This window comes from Notamacropus eugenii, chromosome X (genome assembly GCF_028372415.1).
Source record: "Notamacropus eugenii isolate mMacEug1 chromosome X, mMacEug1.pri_v2, whole genome shotgun sequence".
NCBI lineage: Eukaryota > Metazoa > Chordata > Mammalia > Diprotodontia > Macropodidae > Notamacropus > Notamacropus eugenii.
In genome coordinates this window covers 68,581,553-68,603,079 of record NC_092879.1, presented here as the reverse complement: position 1 = coordinate 68,603,079, position 21,527 = coordinate 68,581,553, and the positions used below count along the sequence as shown (strand labels likewise).

Genomic DNA, 21,527 nt, shown 5'->3' with positions numbered 1-21,527 from the left:
CTGTCTCGGTGGAGATGGGGGGTGGTGGATGAGAGGAGGGGGTTGCTTAAAGTTCTCTTTTATTCTTCCCTCTCCTAACATAGGGCAGCTGGGTGGCACGGTGCAGAGAGTGGTGGGCCTGGAGTCAGGAAGACTCCTCTTCCTGAGTTCAAATCTGACATCCACTAGAGCTTTGTGACCGTGGGCAAGTCACTTGACCCTTTGCCTCAGTATTCTCCTCTGAAAATGAGCTGGAGAAGGAAATGGCAAACCACTCCAATATCTATGCCAAGAAAACCCCAAATGGAATCCCGAAGAGTTGAACATGACTGAAAAAATGACTGGACAACAGAACTCCTAACGCAATGAGTTCTGATCAATTCCACTTTCACACCATGTCGAGCATCTGCCTCCATCTTTCTCTTCTTATGGATACCACCCTAGTACAGGCCTTGGACACCTAGACCAGTGTACTATACCCATTAGAGGCCAACATCCATTCTCTCCCATCTCTGATCTGGCCTTCATGGTGCTGTCAGAACAATCTTTCTTACACGTAGTAGTCTGACCAAAATGTCTCTAGTGGTTTCCACCAAAGACCCTTTAAAATGTGGTGCCACCTCCGTTTCCCAGCCTTGTTCAATATTACATGTTCCATGTGACCTCACTGCCTTCTGTGCTTCCACTGCTTCCACTTGGAATACTGTCATTTCACCCCCAACCTGATCAATTTCTACCCAGACTTTCAAAGCCACCTCCTCCATGAAGCCTTCATGGATTCCTGCTCTAGTCAGCATGAATCTTTCCCATCTTGGACCTCACAGAGTCCTTGGTTTTTGAAATTGCCTTTTTTTAGCCACATTTTAAAAAATCACATTTACCATGTGATTCTGTGTCTAGTATTATTTGTATATTAGTATATTTTTTGTCATAAGCTCTATGAGGCCAGTAGCCAAGCTTTATCCAAAAGTTATTTTCCTTAGGGGAGAGATTTGTACCCAATGAACACTCAAAGAATGTTTGTTCAGGCAATGGAGAGATTCCTGCATGACTTGGTGGGAGAGGAGATGGAGGTGGTTTGGAAGGATGCTGTGTCTGAACCAGAGTTTTTGGAAGTGGTAACAAGTATCCACTAAAATTGAAAATTGTTCTTTTGATTCTGAGGAGATGACTCATAAGAGATAAAGAGAGTAAAATGATCCATGCTAATTCCTCCTAAGTGATTACTTTCATTTAGAAGAGGTCACATGGGAGACTGAACCAGCTTTGGAGCCAGAGGGCCTGGGCACAAGGCCTGCCTCTGACCCAATTCTGGCTGCATGACCCTGGGCAAGTCACTTAACCTCCCATTACTTTAGACAACTCTCTTAGGACTATAAACTTTGCAGAGACAGCACAGCACAGAGTTCCCTCATCTCTCATAGAAAAATGAAATTAGAAGGTCAGTCCCTAGTCCTTTCCCTCACCTCAGTCATTATTATTTACCATCCCTAGTGGACTAAAGTAGAGGTGTCAAATCCATGTTCATGGGCAACCGTGCGATGTCCTGAATGGAACCCTAACCAGATTAAAATGTAACTGGGAAATACTTAACAAAAAATAAAGAAAGAAAAACAAAATGAAACAAAGATAATAAGATAGTTTAAAACAAAATCAATATGTGCCCTACAGGGATCTTTATGTATGGATTTCTATTTGAGTCTGATACCACTAGACTACAGTATCTAGATTTTATGGAGTTATAAGAACAAATTAAATTCTAAAATTTAAAAATATAATGAGAAAGAAAAAAAAAGGAAAAGAATAACAAAACCACTGACCTTGCCTGAGTTGGGAAATTTACTCTGTTCTGCTTTTCCTGGAGTGTGAATTGCAGTAACAGGTGGAGGCCAGGTGTAAGTCATCTCCTAATGTGAGGGGAAAAAGCAATCGCAGGTTCAGATCACACTCATAACGGCTCCCCCAAACACACGTGTACACACATGCGTGCATGCACAGATGCATGCTCACACGTGCACGCACACACACACACACACACACACACACAACACACACAGAGCTTGCTGCATCGTGTTCTCCGGTGAAGTAGGTGGCATAGTAGATAAAGGGCTAAAGTTATGATGACTTGAGTTCAAATGTGGCCTCAGACAATTAGTAGTTGTGTGATGTTGGGTAAATCACTTAAATTCTCTGCCTTAGTGTCTTCCTTTGCAAAATGGGATAATAAACAACCACCTTGGGTTGTTGTGAAAAGAAGATGAGCCAATATTGGCAAAGCACTTTGCAAACTTGACAACACTATATAAATGCAAGCAATTATTATTATTCAGAAAAAAAGACCAACATTAGATAACAACTGACACAGGAGGAAGAACTGCTTCAAAATGAATGAAAGAAAACTGGCTGGAGAGAATTTGGGAAATTGCATCATCTATGGCTCCACCTTCCTCCTGGAAACAAAAACCCATATAGTACCATGCTGGCAATTGGGGCGTGCTATGTTTTGCAAAAAGTCGAAATGGGGGAGTCACCCAAAGGGCAGTGGAGAGTCACACAGGAAGGAAGGAGCATATTTGTAAAGATGACTTAGCATAAGAAGTGCTAGAAAGAACATCAACGAAGAGATTTATGACTGCTTAAAGGAGATAAGTCATAGAGTGAAAGTGAGGAGTAACAGATGGACGGAGTCCTGCACTGGTACTCTTCGAATGTTAAGACTGAAAAGATGGCCTCCAGAATATTGGGTGGAGCCTTTCCCTTGCCCCTGCCCTCACCTAATGGAAGATTTATGAGAGGATATACTTAAGAGTTACACCAGATAGAAAGGGATGGGTCGTTATCAGTACCTTGGAGAGTATCCAAAATGATGAGATAGCTCACTGTTGATGAATTGGTGCTCATACTGCCCACCCCACTACCACCTGTGTGTATATATCTGTGAACTCTACTTTCAAGGAAAAAGCATGCAGTGCACATGCATGCTCGCACACACCCCTTCTCTTTGGTGTTATTAATGATATCATCCTTGGGCTTTGAAAGACTCTCTTAGAAAGGAAGGCACTTCACTTTTTCTTCAGTCTAAGCTCACAGAACCATGTACTTATCCCTATGAATCAGGTCTGCACTTGGACAGATATGAATAGCGGATCTTCTTATATGCGGAGCCACATGTCCCCACCAGAAAAGTCTTTCTTCTGAGAAGCATAACACTGATACTAAAAGGAGGCAGAGCCAAGAGGGCAGAGTAGAAGGACAGACCTGCTGTAGATCTCCCTGCCCCAAAGCCCATAAGATACCTGCGAAAATGACACTAAACAAATTCTAGAGCAGCAGAAGCCACAAAACAACAGAGCTAAAGAGATTTCCAGTCCACAGCAGCCTGGAAGGCCAACAGGAAAGGTCTATCACACTGGGCTTGGAGCTGAGTCCAGCCCAGCCTTGGCCAAGCAGCGTGGCAGGGGCAGGACTGGAGCAGGCTTCAGGGTGCTGAAGGTAGCAGCAGCATTTCCCAGATTCCTAACCCACAAACTCCAGAGACAGCTTCAAAGGTCAGTGAGAAAGCTCTTTCACTTGGGTGAGAAGGGAGCAGGTTACTGCCCTAGCCCTGGCCCCAGGCAGTAGCAGCATCCATTTTTGGAGCCCTGGCCTAAAATCCCTGGGGGAATCAAGCAGTTGATCTGAATCTCAGCCCTGAGTGGTGGCCCTGGGGTGAGGGGGAGCAATGGCATGGTGGGGCTGGAGGGAGTTGTGGAGAGGGACCCCCACTCGCAGATCATGGGCAGAAAAGCTTGTGGTTGCTCACAGATCACAGCACAGGTCAGGACAGGAGTAAACTCCTCACCCTTGGCTGTGCCACCTTGAAAGAACTGAGGACTTACAGGTCCCTAGAGTATATCCTCCACTAGACAAAGGACTCCAAAGTCAAGTAACTGGCTGGGAAAATGCCCAAAAAAGGGAAAAAAATAAGACTAGAGAAAGTTACTTTCTTGGTGAACAGATAATTTCCTCCATCCTTTCAGATGAGGAAGAACAATGCATACCATTAGAGGAAGATATCAAAGTCAAGCCTTCTTCATCTGAAACCTTCAAAATAAATTTGCAATGGTCTCAGGCCATGTAAGAGTTCAAAAGAGATTTTGAAAATCAGGTAAGACAGGTGGAGGAAAAATTGGGAAGAGAAATGAGAGCAATGCAAGAAAATCATGAAAAGTGAGTCAACAGCTTGCTAAAGGAGACTGAAAAAATGCTGAAGAAAATAACACCTTTAAAAATAGGCTAATTCAATTGGCAAAAGAGGTTCAAAAAGCCAATGAGGAGAAGAATGCTTTAAAAAGCAGAATTAGCCAAATGGAAAAGAAGGTTCAAAAGTTCACTGAAGAAAATAGTTCTTTAAAAGTTAGAATGGAGCAGATGGAAGCTAATGAAATTTATGAGAAACCAAGAAATTACAAAATAGAAACAAAAGAATGAAAAAATGGAAGACAATGCAAAATATCTCATTGGAAAAACAACTGACCTGGAAAATAAATCCAGGAGAGACAATTTAAAAATTATGGGGCTACCTGAAAGCCATGATGAAAAAAAGAACCTAGACATCATCTTTCATGAAATTACCAAGAAAAACTGCCCTGATATTCTAGAACCAGAGGATAAAATAAATATTGAAAGAATCTACTGATCACCTCCTGAAAGAGATCTGAAAAGAAAAAAACTCCTAGGAATATTGTAACCGGATTCCAGAGTTCCCAGATCAAGGAGAAAATATTACAAGCCACCAGAAAGAAACAATTTGAGTACTGTGGAAATACAGTCAAGATAACACTAGATCTAGCAGCTTCTACATTAAGGGATCATAGGACTTGGAATGTAATATTCCAGAAGTTAAAGGAATTAGGATTAAAACCAAGAATCACCTACCCAGCAAAACTGAGTATAATACTTCAGGGGGGAAAATGGTCCTTCAATGAAATAAAGGACTTTCAAGCATTCTTGATGAAAAGACCAGAGCTGAATAGAAAATTTGACTTTCAAACACAAGAATCAAGAGGAAACAGGAAAGAGAAATCCTAAGGGACTTACTAAAGTTGAACTGTTTACATTCCTAAATGGAAAGATAATATTTATAACTCTTGAGACTTTTCTCAGTATTTGGGTAGTTGGAGGGATTATATACATATGGACAGAGGGCACAGGGTGAGCTGAATAGGAAGGGATGGTATCTAAAAAATAAAATTAAAGGATGAGAGAGTAATATATTGGGAGAAGAAAGGCAGAAATGGAATGGGACAAATTATCTCTCATAAAAGAGGCAAGAAAAAGCTTTTTCAATGGAGGAGGAAAGGGGGAAGGTGAGAGGGAAAAAGGGAAGCTTACTCTCACCACATTTGGCTTAAGGAGGGAATAACATACACACTCATTTTGGTATGAAAATCTATCTTATACTACAGGAAAACAGGGGAGAAAGGGATAAGTGGGCTGTGGGGGAATAATAGAAGGGAGGACAAATGGGAGGAGAGGGTAATTAGAAGTAAACTCTTGCGGGGAAGCACAAGGACAAAAGAGAGAATGGAATAAATGGGGGACAGGATAGGATGGAGGGAAATATAATTAGTCTTTCCCAACATGACTATCATGGAAGTCTTTTGCATAACTACACATGTATAGCCTATATTGAAGTGCTTGCCTTCATAGTGGGGATGGGTGGGGAGGGAGGAATGGAGAGAAGTTGGAACTCAAAGATTTAGGAAAGAATATTGAGAATTGTTTTTGCGTGCAGCTGGGAAATAAGAAATACAGGTAATGGGGTATAGAAATCTATCTTGCCCTACAAGAAAAGAGAGAAGATGAGGATAAGGGAAGGGAGGGGTGTGATAAAAGAGAGGGCAGATTGGGGAAAGGGTAATCAGAATGCATGGTGTCTTGGGGTGGGGGAAGGGGAGAGATGGGGAGAAAATTTGGAACTCAAAATCTTGTGGAAATGAATGTTGAAAACTAAAAATAAATAAATTTTAAAAACCTGATACTAACAGGTTTTCTCAAGCCTTGAAGCAAATCTAATTTTGTCACAAAGCAATAAGGAAGAGTCTCCATGCTGAAGTACTGAAGGCCTCCATGTGAGGTGGCTTAGTACAAGGTAAAGAAACTGAGACCTCAAGGCCTGAAGCAAATTGCCTATGAACAAATGGCAACTGTCAGAGATATGATTGGAACTCAAGTCTTCTGACTCTCCATCAGGCATTCTTCACACAACGTGATCAATGGAAAGAAGACAGCAATATGGAGGAAGCATGAAGTTACATACACAGGTTTATTTAGGAAATACTTTGCTCTACAATCACTAGAAGTCAGAAATTCCCATGAGAAGGATAAAGAGAAATTATTTGTTCGTTTGGGGGTGATGGGAGGAGGTAAGATTTGTGAGGATCCCTTCTGTATGTTAAATACTATTTACTTCCTGAATAACTGAATTTTTTGCAGAGGAAAATTAAGTCCTCTCAGATTGTACCTTTATTACATACATTTCCTTCTACATCTACAAATTTTAAATAATTCTTTAATACATGAAGAGTTACAATGAAGAGATAAAGCAAAGCAATTCACTGTCACTCTACCAATTCAATATTAATAATCATTTGAGTGGATTACCAAGTAATCAATTTCACCTGTGCTATTCCAAATTGGGGCAGCTAGGTGATGCAGTAGAGAGAGTGCTAGGCCTGGAGTCAGGAAGGCTCATCTTCCTGAGTTCACATCTGGCCTCAGACATGTACCCTAGGCAAGACAAGTCATCCTGTTTGCCTCGATTTCTTCATCTGTAAAATGAGCTGGAGAAAAAAATGGCAAACCACTCCAGTATCCTTGCCAAGAAAACCTCAGATGGGGTCACAAAGAGTCAGACATGATGCAAACGACTGAATAAAAATGATACAAGATGATGTGAAAAGGGAGAGCAAAGTAGTGACTAATAGATGAGGAGAGACTTCATGGAGAAAGAAGCACCTCCCTGCTCAAAAAGCTCTAAGTGCTCTCTAGGAACTACGGGATAGCAAAGTCCTACCCTGATATTCAATGCCCTCCACCACTTTATTTCACGTTACTCCCCTCCATGCACTCTACGTTCCAGCCAACTAGACTATAGGCTGCTTCCTGGTCTAATCCTCCCTTCTCCTGTCTCTGAACACCGTCTTCTGTCCCTCATGCCTATAATGTACTCCCAGTTAATTGATTTCTAGTAAAATTTTCTTTTTCTCCCAGGCTAGAACCATTCTCAACCACTCCAAATTGTGGATCTCTATGCATATCACACTCTATTTTCTTAATCTCTATCCCTTTTGCTTATCCCCACTCCATCCCCCCGTAAAATGTAAGCTTCTGGAGGGTGTGGACTGTTACATTTTCGGAGTGCTTGACACACAGTCGATATATGCGCCTAAATATATATGTTTGCCGAATTGGAGGAGCAAACTATGAATAAGGAAGGCATGTTTCTTCCTTGGGACCATGAGGATGCTGCTAAATAATATTTCTGTAATACGTTCCACTCGCTCTTTTTTGAAATGTAGTAGAACCCTAATATGGTAGCTGAAAGAATGAAGGGAATTCCATCATTTACACAGTATCAGAAGCGGAAAACATTGCATTACCAGAAGATTGGGGTGTTTTTTTCTGGTCAAATCGTATGAGATGAATACATTTTCAGTTTTAAGTCTCTATATGTTTTTCTTTTAATTATAATGTCTTCAAATGACAAGTCTAGATCCATAAGTCCAAGCATGAAAAACTACGATGGAATTGGAAGGAATGTGATGTACTGGAAAGGACACTATTAGCATAGAATTTTCACATATTCTTTCCTTTCCTCAAATGAATGAGAGTTTTATATCAACACATTGTACAATATACCTAAATGCAGAAAGCTAATGATATATATACCCCTCCCTTCTCTGTTTATTGTCACTTACAATTAAATTAATCTCAGTCTTGTAGTTTACATTTCGTAGAGACACAAATCACCACTCCATACCCTAATCCTCTTGTGTCTGGACACCACAAGGGTGGTACATCTGTTGACTATTTTCTTGTTTGTAGCCTTACTTGAACGGATGTATAGGCTAGTGACTTTGCATGGCCCTCCTTCGCTTATATCCAATTCACTTACAAGTCATGGCATCACCTCCCTGATGTCATGGTCTTCTTTGAGAAGGAAGGGCAAACAAGAAGAAGAAATATATTGCTGTAATCGCTGAGTGCTTGCTCTGGAACTAGGGTGGATTTCAGAAGGTCCATCCTGGCTAAGTAGACAGACCATGAAGAGTCAAATCCTTTTGGATTTGGTCAAGAGTAGAGAAGAGATATGAGAGCTAAGGGAATTAGGAGGGTGGGGAGAAATTAACCTATACTTAACCTATGGATTGTGGAAATTGTATTCCAACCTAATCGGTCTTCTTTGTAATACTTTTGTTTGTAATTCATGTATTTACAGACTTTATTCTGGAAATGCTTCATGCTTCATTGGACTGCTAAAGCACCCAAAGGGATCCATCACAATGTGAAAAAACTGAACAATCCCTAAGCGGGCAGCAATCCCACAACCTTTTGGTTTCTCCTTCCCAACCTAGGAATTTGCATCTCAGTTTGGTGAAAGCTGTCAGGTAGAAAGAAAGAACAGGTTCCAGCTGCCATACAGCTGTCCATGTGACTAGAGGAAGGCACTCAGGGAATCTCCAGTGACTCTCTGAGTCATTTCAGGGAATCTCGGAGAATCCACCGAAAAGGCAGCTGAGATTCTTTCGTCCACGAGCTGGTGGGGTCCACTCTTACACTTGTGTTCATGTGCATGCGTGTGTGTTTGTGTGTGTGTGTGTGTGTGTTCACAGGATAACAGGATGAGAAGTAGAAAAAACAAGCCCGCTGTTGCCTTGTTGCTGGAGATATTAATTGGTCTAGTCATTCTGAAAATCAATTTGGAATTATGCTGTTTGAGTTATAAAACTGAGAGCACTCTGATTCAGCAATGCCACTACTAGGCATATACACATAAAGAAGAAAAGGCCCCATAAGTCCTATAAACATATTTACAGAAGCTTTTTGTGGAGTCAAAGAACTGAAAACAAAGGGTGGTCTCATCCATTGACGAACTGCTGAATAAAGTATGGCGTATGAATAAGATGGAAAACTATTGTACTATAAGATATGAAGTGGATAATTTCAGAGAAACCTGGCAAGACTTGTATGAACCAATGTAGACTGAAGTTAGCAGAACCACAATCACCCTTTATAATTTAACAGCAATATTATAAAAAAAAACTGTTTAATGACCAACCATGATTCGAAAGGACCAGTGATGAAGAATGCTTTTAATCTCATGGTAAAGAAGTGATGGACTAAATACGTAGAATGAAATAAACACTTTCAGACTTGGACAATGTGGGAATTTGTTGACTATAATATTTGTTACAAGATTTTTGGGTTTTTTTCTTCTCTCTTTCCACTGGAGGAAGAAGTGAGGAGGAAAGAAAACAAATGATAAAAGTGAAAATAAATCCCATAAGCCTATGAGAGAAAAGGATAATAGTATCTCTAACTCTATGCCAGGCACTGTGCTAAATACCTTTGTGTGATAGGAAAGAACTGGAAACAAAGTGAGTAGGAGCCCAGCCACTGGGAAATAGCTGAACAAACTATGTTTTATATGAATGTCATGAAACGCTACTGTGGGATAAGATCTAATGAATACAGAAAGTTTATGGTTTGGAGTGTTTTAAAATGTCACGGAGTAAAGTAAGCAGACCAAGGAAAACAATATACACAAATTCTACAACAACGTAGATAAAAAGAATGTAAAAATAAAGCTGAACTCGGAGAAATTATAATGATCAACATTGACCCTGGACACTTTTTCATAGAGAGATAGCCAGCTACATGTCTGAACATTGCCCACGCTGCCATATGTATTACTGCATTATTTATTTGGGTTGGTTTGGCTTAAATGTTTTTCTTTATTACAAGGGAAACCTGTAACTCACTGGGTGGAAGGTGGGGATAGGAATAGAAAACAGGCAAAAATAACTGATGTAAATACAAAGGGTATAAATAAGACTTAATGTTGTAAAAGAAAAATCTGTGGCTTACCTACCCTTGGAACAACAGGGAGATGTGTGCTGGGAGTCAGAAGAACCGTGCCTGCTGTCATTTAGGCTGTAACTGAACTAAGGTGCATTAGCCTGTCTGCAAATTAATTTCTCTTTTAAGCATGAAGCTTTTCAAGGCGAGTAGAGCCTGATTTGAGCTATGAAATGTGCTAAAGGCACTGTTCATTACTCCAATGCCTGTTTTTTTATTTTAGACTGGATTAACAAACAGATGATTTGTGAGTTGCAAGAAAACCCAAGCTAACCAGAGTTACAGGTTTGCTAACAATGAGTCAGGCCTGATATATTAGGAGAATTCTGTAGTTAGAGAATACTTGATTTCAACATGACGTCTGACAAAGTCTCTCACATTCTCCCTGTAGAAAAGATGGAAAAACCCGGCCTGGAAGACAGCGGATGGACACAACACAGTTGAATAACTGTATCTCAAGGGTGTTTTATGGATAAATGTCAGCCTGAAGCTAAGTCTTTGGTGTCACAGTGCATGTTTCCATCTGTGGCCCTGTCTTGCTCCACATTTTTCTTGATGATTTGGAAGGAGAATGTCTGCTGCATTTCATAGACAACAGAGAATGGGAGAAGTGGCTGAGATGGTATGTTGTTTCGCTTTAGTTGGTGCTGGGCTTAACATGACTAAATATTGTGTCCACTACTAGGAGCGACAAATTAAAAGAGGCATTGCCCTCTGGACTTTCTCTACCAAGCCCCTGTGTGGGGTACCTTTGCCTCACCTCCCTCCCCAGTCCACTTTTCAGCTTCTTTTTAGGCACTGCCTTTCTCCATTAGGATGTAATCTCTCAATGACAGGGACTGCCTTTCTACTTGCACTTGCATTCTCAGCGTTTAGCACAATGCCTGACACAGAGTAAGCATTTAATAAGGTCTGGAGACAGAGTCAAGCTGGTAGAATAGAAGGAAGTTCAGCTTAGCTCCCGCATTACATCTCCTACACAAAGATACAGGAAACATATCAGACGACTGTCTTCTGATCCTAAGGAATTGATGGACCAAAGAACAAATCGTAGAAACTATCGCTAATTTCACTGAGGATACTGACAACAATGAGGCAACATTATCAGAATCTGGGGGATATAGTCCAAACAGTACTTAGAAGAAACTTCATATTTCTAAATACATTCATTATTTAAAGAAATAGTAGATCAATGAATTGAGCATGAAGCTAAAAAAACCTGTAGTAGGTTTACATCAGCATGATCAAGTCAATCGGGAAGCAGAATGGAAACTATCACTATGAATTAGCATGGCAGAGTAGATAGGAGATGTGGATTTCAAATTTTACCTCTAATATTTCACTTTTTTCAACCTTAGTTTCTCCCTCTGCAAATGAAGATAATATTACCTATAATATCTACCTTACAAGGGTCTTGAGGTTCAAATGAAATAAAGTGTGGAAATTACTTGGCAGACTTTAAAGTGGGGTGGGGAACCTGCGGCCTGAAGGCCTCATGTGGCCTTCTAGATCCTCGGGTGCAACCTTTTGACCGAGTCCAAGTTTTACAGAATAAATCCTTTTATTAAAGGGATTTGTTCTGTGAATTTTGGAATCGGTCAAAGGGCTGCACTTAAGGACCTAGAGGGCCACAAATGGCCTCGGCACTTCAGGTTCCCTGCCCCTGCTTTAAAGCAATAAATGAACGTCAATGAGAGTGATGATGTTAATGAAGATAATTATGGGTAAATTAACTGAGGATGTTTAACTTGGAAGGAAAAATAGGATTAAGGGGATACAAGGAAACCATCTTCTGATACATGAAGGGTCATCCAAGGAAAGGAAAAGTGGATTTGGTTCCATATTTGCCCTGAGAACACAACCAATGACTCAAAGTTAAAGGGAAACAAACTGAGGTTATCTATAAGGTGAACCTCCTAACACAGTTGTCCAACGATAAAGTTTTAGCTACTTAATTTTTCATTTTTTATTGATTATTATCATTTCTAAATATATCTCTTTTTCCCTTCCCTCTCCAGTGAGCTATTCCAGGAAAAAAAAATGCATACAAAAAGGCAGCAATTACCTAGCAGTTTTCTCTTGATAATACCTAAGTGAGGCTGGCCCTCTGCTGAACTGGATACATTTCCATATATTACCTTGCTAAGTGCCTTACTTTACATTTCCACACTTATATCCTCCGAAGGCCTGGCAGAATCATCAGCCTGGTCAAGAGAAAGGATCAGAGGAATGGGTGGGCTTTGGTTGAGACACTAATAGAGTAGGAGATCTCAATTTTTTTGTGTGTACCATGAGCTTCGTTGGCAGTCTAATCTATGGATAAAATCACGTTTTTAAATACATAAAACGAAATACATTGGATTACAAATGAAACCAATCATAGTGAAATTCAAAAACCAAAACATTAAAACAACCAAATAAATTCATTGTGCCATGTTAAAGGTATATCATCTCTTAGACATCTTTATTTTCCTAGATAATGACAATGATATTTCCAAGGAAACAGGGCTAAGATATACTCCAAAAGGCTTTAAAATTCTTCCTCATCTGTACCCTTCCTACGTTTTCAGTCTTTTTATACTTTTCTCCCCTTCACATACTGTATTATCCAACCACACCAGCATACCTCAGACATGACACTCTATCGCTGATAGCAGTGCCTTTTTACTGACGATGTCCCACATCTGCAATTCCCTGCCCCATCACCTTGGCCTCCTAATTTCCATGGCTTTCTTCAAGACTCGGATACTGCAGGAAGCCTTTCCTGGCATCTCTAACTGCTTACAGATTTCTTTCTGTCTACTCTGTATATATCAGGTATGCACCTATTTATGTGTTGCTCCTCCATTAGAATGGGGAGCTCTTGAAAGCAAAGACTGTTTTGCCTTTCCTTGGACTCCCTCCAGTGCTCAGCACAGTCTTTGGCATATAGTAAATGCCTAATAAATGCTTCTTGATTTGATTCAACTTGATTCATTGAAGGAATATGGTATTGGTATGGTCCCAAAGTAGCAGTGGAGAACAAGAATTATGCCGATCTTTGTTCTCCTGCCCTCTGGGTCAGAGGGAGCATGAGAGATGTGTTCCCCAGTGGAGAGTGTTGAAAGGGAAATTATATGTTCTGGAGGAATTTGATTTAAAAATCTGAAGCTATGAGATTTTTAAAAATATATACTCGACCAGGATTCCCAAGGTCATAATGGAATAGGCTATATGATGGATGAAGCAGATAGGAGTGGGTCTTAAGAAGAAATGATGCATTCCAGTGAGGTTTATGCTAATTTCAGTACTAAAGGAAGAAACCAATCTATGTCATATATCCACCAAAAAGCCATAACAAAGTATAATCTCTCAAGTCTAAGAAGAGCTGATTCATAGCCCCAAGTCCATGCTCAGGTCCTCATTTCAATGACTCAAGTCTGTAAACCTGGGCCAGAGTATTCATGAGCTAATAAGAGCTAATGAAGAGGCCCAGGGCTTGAGCAGCTACCTCAAGGTAGGTTCTCTCTTCAAATAATTCAAGAAACATTCCCCCTGACATTCTGACTTTTCCAATCACACTTTCGGATGCGGAAGCCAGAAACACACAAATGAGAAAACAACCAGAAAGAAAAAAAATGATACGACTTCCATCCTCTTTGGTTTAAGATTGGCTAGGTTCTTGCTTTATCAGGACATTTTCTCCCTTCTCTAAATAGAATCTTGTCATGGGAGAATTAGATGAATACCTTCTTGGTGCCATTTTAATCTGGCAAATGGATCACTTTTGTGTAATTTTCTGGTTTTGTTACAACCTTTGTCAGGAGCCTCTAATGGGAACAAGCAGATATAGCATATCAGGCTTTAAGAGTCGGCAATAATTCACTCTGGAGACTGTAATGAAAGGAAAAGAAGACATCTAAAAGAAACTCTTTTCTTATGACAAAGATTGTGTAAGCATGGGAAATAGACAAAATTAGAACCCTTCTATTCATTTGTGTGATTGGGATCTCCTCATTCTCTCCGTTACAGTAAGTGACATATGGCCAAGCTTTCATCAGTCACCGTCTTGTTTAAAACGAACATGCCAACTGACAACAATAATAGGAGTAACATTAAATATGGACATTGTGGTGCTATTTAATAATATCCCCATAATTGGAAATGTGAAAAACTGGCATTCAAAATCGTGTTCAAACAATATTCAGAGAACTACACAATGAAGCAATTACGATATTTTCCATTCCTGTAGCAAAGTACTCTCAAATAGATCATCTACTTGAATACCCCTGCCTATCAAAATGCTCTTTCCGAGGTCTCCTATGACACAGGTAAATTGCCTGCACTGATAGTAACAGAAAAAGCAATGATTATATGATTGATGTCATTTACACAAATGGTCCTGGTTGAGAATCTGTACCGGGGGCTGAGATGGATGGCCCTGAAAGCTCTTGCTCACATAATTTACTCTGGCTCTTTCAAATGGAGCTGTTATGTGATAAGGAGGGCCCAGATTTCCAGGGCCTTGCCAAACAGTCCAGTCCAGGAACTGAGCAGCATGAATAAGAGAGAACAGCTTTTTCAAGGCTATCTCGACTGCCTAGATACTCAGCACTGAGTTTTGTGCCGTCTTCGGCAAAGCTTGAGGCACGTCAAAACCACAATTCAAATATTATGATAGCAACTCAATATAAGCTAACAGCAGCCAAGCCAACCAAGTTAACTTTTTAAAGGAGAATTCTGAAGTGTCAGATGAGAATAACAAAATGCCATTTCTGTGGTATTTTAAGTCTCACAAAAGTACTTTCCATATAACATCCCCAGTTTATAGGTAAGGAAGGTGAGGCTCAGTGAGGTGAAGTGACTTGCCCAGGGTCTCACAGCTATTGTGAGAGGGAGGATTTGAGCCCAGGTCTCCCAGATTCCAAGCTGACTACCCTGACCCTCTGCCTGTCTATTAATATAAGCTCTTGGTATACTGGAGTTAAAAGGGAATGCAAGGAGGACTGACTTTTTTCTTTTGAATTATTATGAAGTTAAGCAACTATATCTTTTAGAAAGGTCCTAATAAATATTAAGCACTATTTACATCCTTCCAAGGGCAGTTAGGTAGCATAGTGGATAGAACTCTAGGATTGGAGTCAGAGGGACCCAAGTTCAAATCTAGCCTCAGACATTATTAGCTGTGGGACCCTGGGCAAATTGCTTAATTCTGTTTGCCTTAGTTTCCTCATCTGTAAAATGAGCTGGTGAAGAAATGACAAACCCCTACAGTATCTCTGCCAAGAAAACACCAAATAGGGTCATAGAGAGTTGGACACAACTGAAAAAAAATGACCAAACAGTAACATTACTCCTTCTTTCTTCCTGATCTTCATCAATGTACACATATAAGTATATTAGGAGGCATTATGAAGTTATAATCAATGTGTACATAGTGTTTTTGTTTTGCTTTTCTCCTGTTAATGTATTGCAGTGTACATTTCCCTGAGTCAATAGAGGCTAGTGCTTCTTCTGGTTTTCTAGCTCCAAAGTGTTTCCTCATTCTAATACAGTAGGAAGAGGGCTTTGATTTCCCCCCTCATCCCACGCTCAGCTCTCTGATGTAATTACAAAAAGTAATGGACAGATAATAGAAATAACTAGTTATTAATATGCTAACCAAGTGCAAAGATGCAGTGTCATCTGCATATGAAGTATGAGTTGCCTGAATGAATTAATACAGTGGCTGGCCATTGGTTGCTTGAAGACTGACCATGTCCCTGGAGGTCTTTAAAAAGGTAAAAGTGACAAGTCCTAGAGACAGCTGAATAACTTGAAAGTTCAAAAAGTCTGAGGTAGTAACTTTGTAGGGGTAATCCCATGGAACTTTGTTACAGGGCACCCAGAGGGAGGAAATTTTCTTTCTATCTTTCACACACGTTTACCAAGGTATCATTCAGTATTTGTCCAGTAAGACCCTGTATCCACTGGGGAACAGTTTGAGATGGTCTGGGGCACAGCTGAAATATATGTATAAAAGAGCAAAGACACACTCTGTATGATGACACAGACAGAGATGACTAGAAGAGACCAGAAGATGACCAGAAGAGAAGCAGCCTCATTAGGCAGCATAGAAGAGAGCCAACTACGGAATAAAGGGAGAACCAGCCCTTACAATCAAGCACTGATCTATGGAGAAAAGCAGGGAGACAAAGAGAACGAGACATTCAGCAAAGACACTAGAGCCAAGGTGGCCTCTGAGGACACTGCAAAAAGAGAAAGGATATTGGGACACTGAAATACAGGAGGTCTAAGTTGTGTATTTGTGAGAGAATTTATGAAAAGAATGTTTTATAGCTTCTGTTTTAGCCATGCTAGCTTAGTAAATGTTTTGGTACATTGCTAATGGTTTCTACTGACTATTAACAGCTAGGTGGTGCAGTGGATAGAGCACCACTGCAGGAGTCAGGAGGGCCTGAGTTCAAATCTCACCTCAGACACTTGACACTCACTAGCTGTGTGACCTTGAGCAAGTCATTTAACCACAACTGCCTCATCCTGGGTCATCTCCAGTCATCCTGATGAATATCTGGTCACTGGATTCAGATGGCTCTGGAGGAGAAGTGAGGCTGGTGTTCTGCACAGCCCTCCCTCACTCAAAACCAAGTCAAGTGCAAGTCATGTCATCATTTCTCTGATGGCATGGTCTTCTTCAGCAATGAAGGATGAACACACAATACTGACTATTAGGGATATCAGCAGGGATTTCTGAGGTACAGCTTTTGAAGGACAGACCTATAGAAAGCCCTGTGAACTCACAGTAACAGTTGTGTTTCTGGGGGAGCTCAAGCAGTAAGTAAGACGTTCAAGGGTGTGAGGGGGCACTACACTGACTACTATTACCAGTTCACTGGAGTTGCTGAATGAGCTGCTTTATAAATGTGGATGAAAACTGAAACAAAGCCCCAGATGAATTTTTCTTCTAGCTTGTTCTTCTTCATTTCCAAACCCAAATTAAGGTATTAAAGGCATTCACATTTTCATGCATTACTTAGGTATTCATATTTAAGATGAATTGATAATGTAGCCATCTTCACCAACTATTAAGACAGTCCCAATGCTCGTTTGATTACTACGAGACTTTAGGCAAAAGTCTTATCCCTTAATTTTCCTCAAATCTCAAATAATGGAGTTATTGTACTAGATAGATGATTTCTAAGGGACCTTCAGGTTTGAAAATTTTTATCTTAAAGTGGTACAGAAATTGGAGTTATTATTCTTAAGGCCAAATCTAGAAACATGTGTCAGAAGACCGTCTTTCTTTAATGGTAACCCACGACAGCCTTCCCCACATGGAAGTTCCACTATCCACTTCACTTTATCCTCATACCCTAGTGTCAACTGTGCCTGCTCAAGGGCCTATTTATTTGGAGGAAAAAAAAGGTGAGCGTGTGTGCTGGGGGTGGGGGGAATGCACAAAGGGCAAAAAGACAGCCTGACCTTCTCCAACATTTTGCTACTTCCTTTTCCCTACCACATTTTGTGTTCCATAGAAAATCAGGTGAAAATAATTATGACTTTCAAAGAAACCCTTTATATCTCCCAGAAAGCTGGCACAGGTTGCAGCATTCCCTACACTCAAAGTGCTGAAAACATGTATACAATTTTATATGTGGTTTACATTTGCAGCCTCCTTCATTCAGCGCAATAGAAAAAATAAATCACCATCTTCACAGAAAACAGCAGTTTTATGAAAACCACAGTTATTTTTAGAGCACACCTAAGACATAAAGGGATTGATCTATTTACTCAGCTACTTAAAAGAGGCTACTTTCCCTCCTTCCTGGGGCTGCTAAATTACTTTTCTTTGGCATCATCTGCTCCCTGACTTACTGCCACCTCTTCTCTGACATGTTCCCATGTTAGACAGCTTCACATGATTCACTGGGTCAGGAAGCTTATTGTTTACTTTCAAATTCACCATAAAGCTTCATATTCCACATGAAGATGTTTAAACTGCTTTACAGGCCCTAAATATGTCTCGGATCTCAATGAATCAATTCACCAGTGTAACAAGGGATCAGCTAATGAGGCCCCAGTTCCAGAAGCATGTGGATGTTTGGAGAACCTGCCTCAGGGCATGTTGAACAGAGGACTCTACACACCACTTCAGGGCATGCGCAATTATCTTCTGACTGTTGCAGATCCCCCTTACCATGTAGGGAGGATAGACTTTTTGATTATCTTTATGAGCTAGAACTAAGAATGCATAGAAAAGATTTCCACAAGGACAACTCAGTCATCTTTCCTGCATTCCAGTGAGGAGTGAAGGACTGCCATAAACCCATGGATGAGGAAAGAGAGCATCGTTAATGACCCCATCAGGGTCAACATGAAACTAGGAGCACATGGCCATCCTGTGGTTCTGTTCATACTATGTCTGGTCTTCTGTGTTCTAGACGGAGTACGGGAGATGAAACAGCCTAGGCTTTGATCTTTTGGGCTTCAAAAGGTTAGAAGAGCAAGCCCCCAGAGGTCCAGTGGGTAGAAGCCATGCCAGAGCCTGCAGACAACCAATCTCTGTGAGGGGCGAAGGCCAAGCAACCTGCCTGATTCACTCCCTTCATCAGTTACACCACATTCTGCAGTGGGGTTGGTAATGGCCAATGTTTTGTAGAAACTGCTTCAAGTTTGGGGAAGTGTGCTCCCAGGAGTTGAGGGAGGGATATTGGCATTTGTGTTCTTGCTCTATCTTCTCAGGAAATAGCTAAATGATGTTCATTGGTTAAATGAAATTGAGGCACTAATCACTAATGACTGGGAAGAACACATTGGAAAATGGACCCAAACCAATGGCATCTGAAAAAACCCTCATAACTTTTCAGGGGTTCACCCTCGAATCTTGAGGGAGAGATGTAACGAACAGCCTTCTGGGTACCTGACTCATTGGTGTAAGTGAGAGTTGGGACAAGGACCCCTAGAGCTTAGAAAAGTTAAACCTATATTTCCAGTATATGATAAAAGTATAATTAAATTTTACATTTTTATAGTAAATTTGTGTTTTAGAATAGACAAACCAGTTACCAGGAAGGAAATCATAGGCTAGCTCCCTTATAAGTTCATTGTGCTATACAGCATGTTCTCATATATGGCTGCTACATAATAAATCCATTAGTACTTTGAAATAGTGTGAGCAGAAATCAGGCAAGGGGAGTATCACCTGCTGACAAATGTATAGTTTCCAGCGTCATTAGATAAAAGCTAGCCATCAGAATAATAGAGGGCAGAACAATTTAATTAGTTTACACATGACTCCAGCAGAGTTAATGTTAATGAGAACTAAAGCGGTATAGAGAATTATTCTGTTTCTGGGATCAAGTGTTCTAATACTGTTTCCATATAAGTTACCTGTACTCTTCAACAGTTCAAAGAGTTCTCATTTCATTAGTGTGAGCTCTCCTTCCTCAGTCACAAATTACAATCTCTCAGTAATTGAGGACACTGTCTGCATGGGTTGTCATGGCTAACAAATTCATCCTCCTGTGGCCAAACTGAACGTGGACTTCTCTGCACTAAAAGTCCTCAAACAACAGATGTAGAGTCTGGCCCAAGGCTTATATTTGAAATTTTCCAGTTAGGTAAGACATCGAAATGTTTGTGATGGACTGGTGTAGCCTTCAACAGTCCAGGGTCACTGGGCCAGGATGAGGTATCAGAGGATGCTAGTGGAGGCTCCAAGTCCACATTAGATTAGAGTGAGCACCAGGAAGAGGATTCCTATTAAAATGAACTGCAGAGAACTTGGTTTGTAAGATTCTAATTACAGACTTCTTTTTTTTTCTGATTTATGTATCTGCCTAACCTTGCTCTTTGATCCACATATCTTTTTTCTGAGGTTTGTGTTTGCTTTTTAAAAGCAATGACAGTAAATGGAGTATATGGCAGGTCTCTCATTACATAGTAAGCTCCTGCCATGTTTTAAAAGCCTAAATGAAAAGACAAAGCTATTAAGTAGAATCACTATCACTTAGAATGTTTGAAATATACAAATACTGTAACCAATAAGGAGGCAGATATCCATCTAGATATTTACCAACCTATTCCATATGGCAGGAGGAAATCTGTGAGCAGATACAGTTCATCAAGTCATGTTTCCTAATCCTTAGTTAGCAGCTTCCTGTTTTCCCCGTAAACAGTGAATTGCATGTACAGATGTTTCATCGTAAAATTATCAACTCCTGAAGGTACTTTACTAGGAAACACAATCTGTTCCTTAGCAAAAATAAGAGAAATGGAACTTCAATTATGTACCTGCAATTTTGACTACGTAAGAGGTTGAAATGATGGCTACTGTTATTTTTAAAGTAAATACTTCCTTAGAAATACGTAATGTTAGTGTACAAAAAAACAGGGATTGGACAACACTGTTAGTGCTAGACTTTACATTCTTCCTGTCCTAATTCTTCCACAGAAGGGTAACTCAGAATCCACAAAAACCTGGGGGAGTCAGGAAAACTGTTGCTATTGGCACTACCATTATGCCACAGGAGCAGCTGAAGAGTCTTGTGATGTTATAGCATTGCAATCTCCACTGGCATCCTCCTCCAACACTCTCATCATGGCATCAAAGTGCACCTTAGGTCCAGAAGATTATTCTACCATAGGGCAGGGGGAGCAAGCTCTGACAAGTCTTACCAAGCTCAAAGAGGCTTCAAGTACAGGTCCACGGATGGACTATGTGTCAGCTGTTTTCGGACCAGGTTGACTAAGTTTAAAGATGCTCATCACCAGAAGGCACCATTCCTGGGGGGAGTGGCGCAGAGTACCTCATGGAGATCATCATCTATGATGTGGAGGGTTTGGGACCACCCAGAACAATGAAATCGCAGAATGTTTGACATAACGAAGGCTATAACTATGGCTAGAGAAGGTGTATCATTAGTATAATTCTCCTCTTTATTCCTCATTCTTGTCATTTCTTTTTGCATCTCAGAAACTACGAGCATTCAATTAGACAATCAACTGTAATGAAGTGTCTCCTACATGGAAGACAACAGAGATACAACGATGATGAAGTCCCTTTTCTTGAGGAGCTTATGGAAGGCCAGGTCAGATATGCTAATCGACAAGATACAACATTGCGTGGGATAGGAGGCAGATGAAAGATCAAGATGGCATCTGAGAAATCCTGGTGGAGGGAGAGAGCATTTGTAGCCGTGGGGTCAGGGAAGGCTTTGTGCAGGAAGTGGGAGCCAAGTTGGGCCTTGAACAAGGAAAAAGATTTCAATAATATGGAGGACTGCAGTAATCAGTTAAGCAACAAGAATCTATTAACCTACTATGTGCTAGGTACTAATCATGGTGCTGAGAAAGGGAAACAATTCCTGACCTCAAGGAGATTATAATCCAGCCAGGTGAGACAACAGGTCGTTAGAGACATATACATTCTGTAATCCTGTATTTAT

The 21,527-nt window shown here is 40.5% G+C and overlaps 1 protein-coding gene across 7 annotated transcripts in view; it reads right to left on the bottom strand.

Moving 5' to 3' along the window:
• Positions 1-21,527, bottom strand: part of AFF2 (ALF transcription elongation factor 2) — a 529,569-nt gene that overhangs the window by 140,050 nt on the left and 367,992 nt on the right. For 4 of the 7 annotated variants that reach the window (XM_072626094.1, XM_072626091.1, XM_072626089.1 and 1 more), the window contains exon 5: positions 1,800-1,886. The exons of the other annotated variants lie outside the window; for them this stretch is intronic. In XM_072626094.1, the coding sequence (XP_072482195.1) occupies positions 1,800-1,886 (87 nt within the window). The remainder of the gene's footprint in view (positions 1-1,799; positions 1,887-21,527) is intronic. 7 annotated transcript variants of the gene reach the window in all.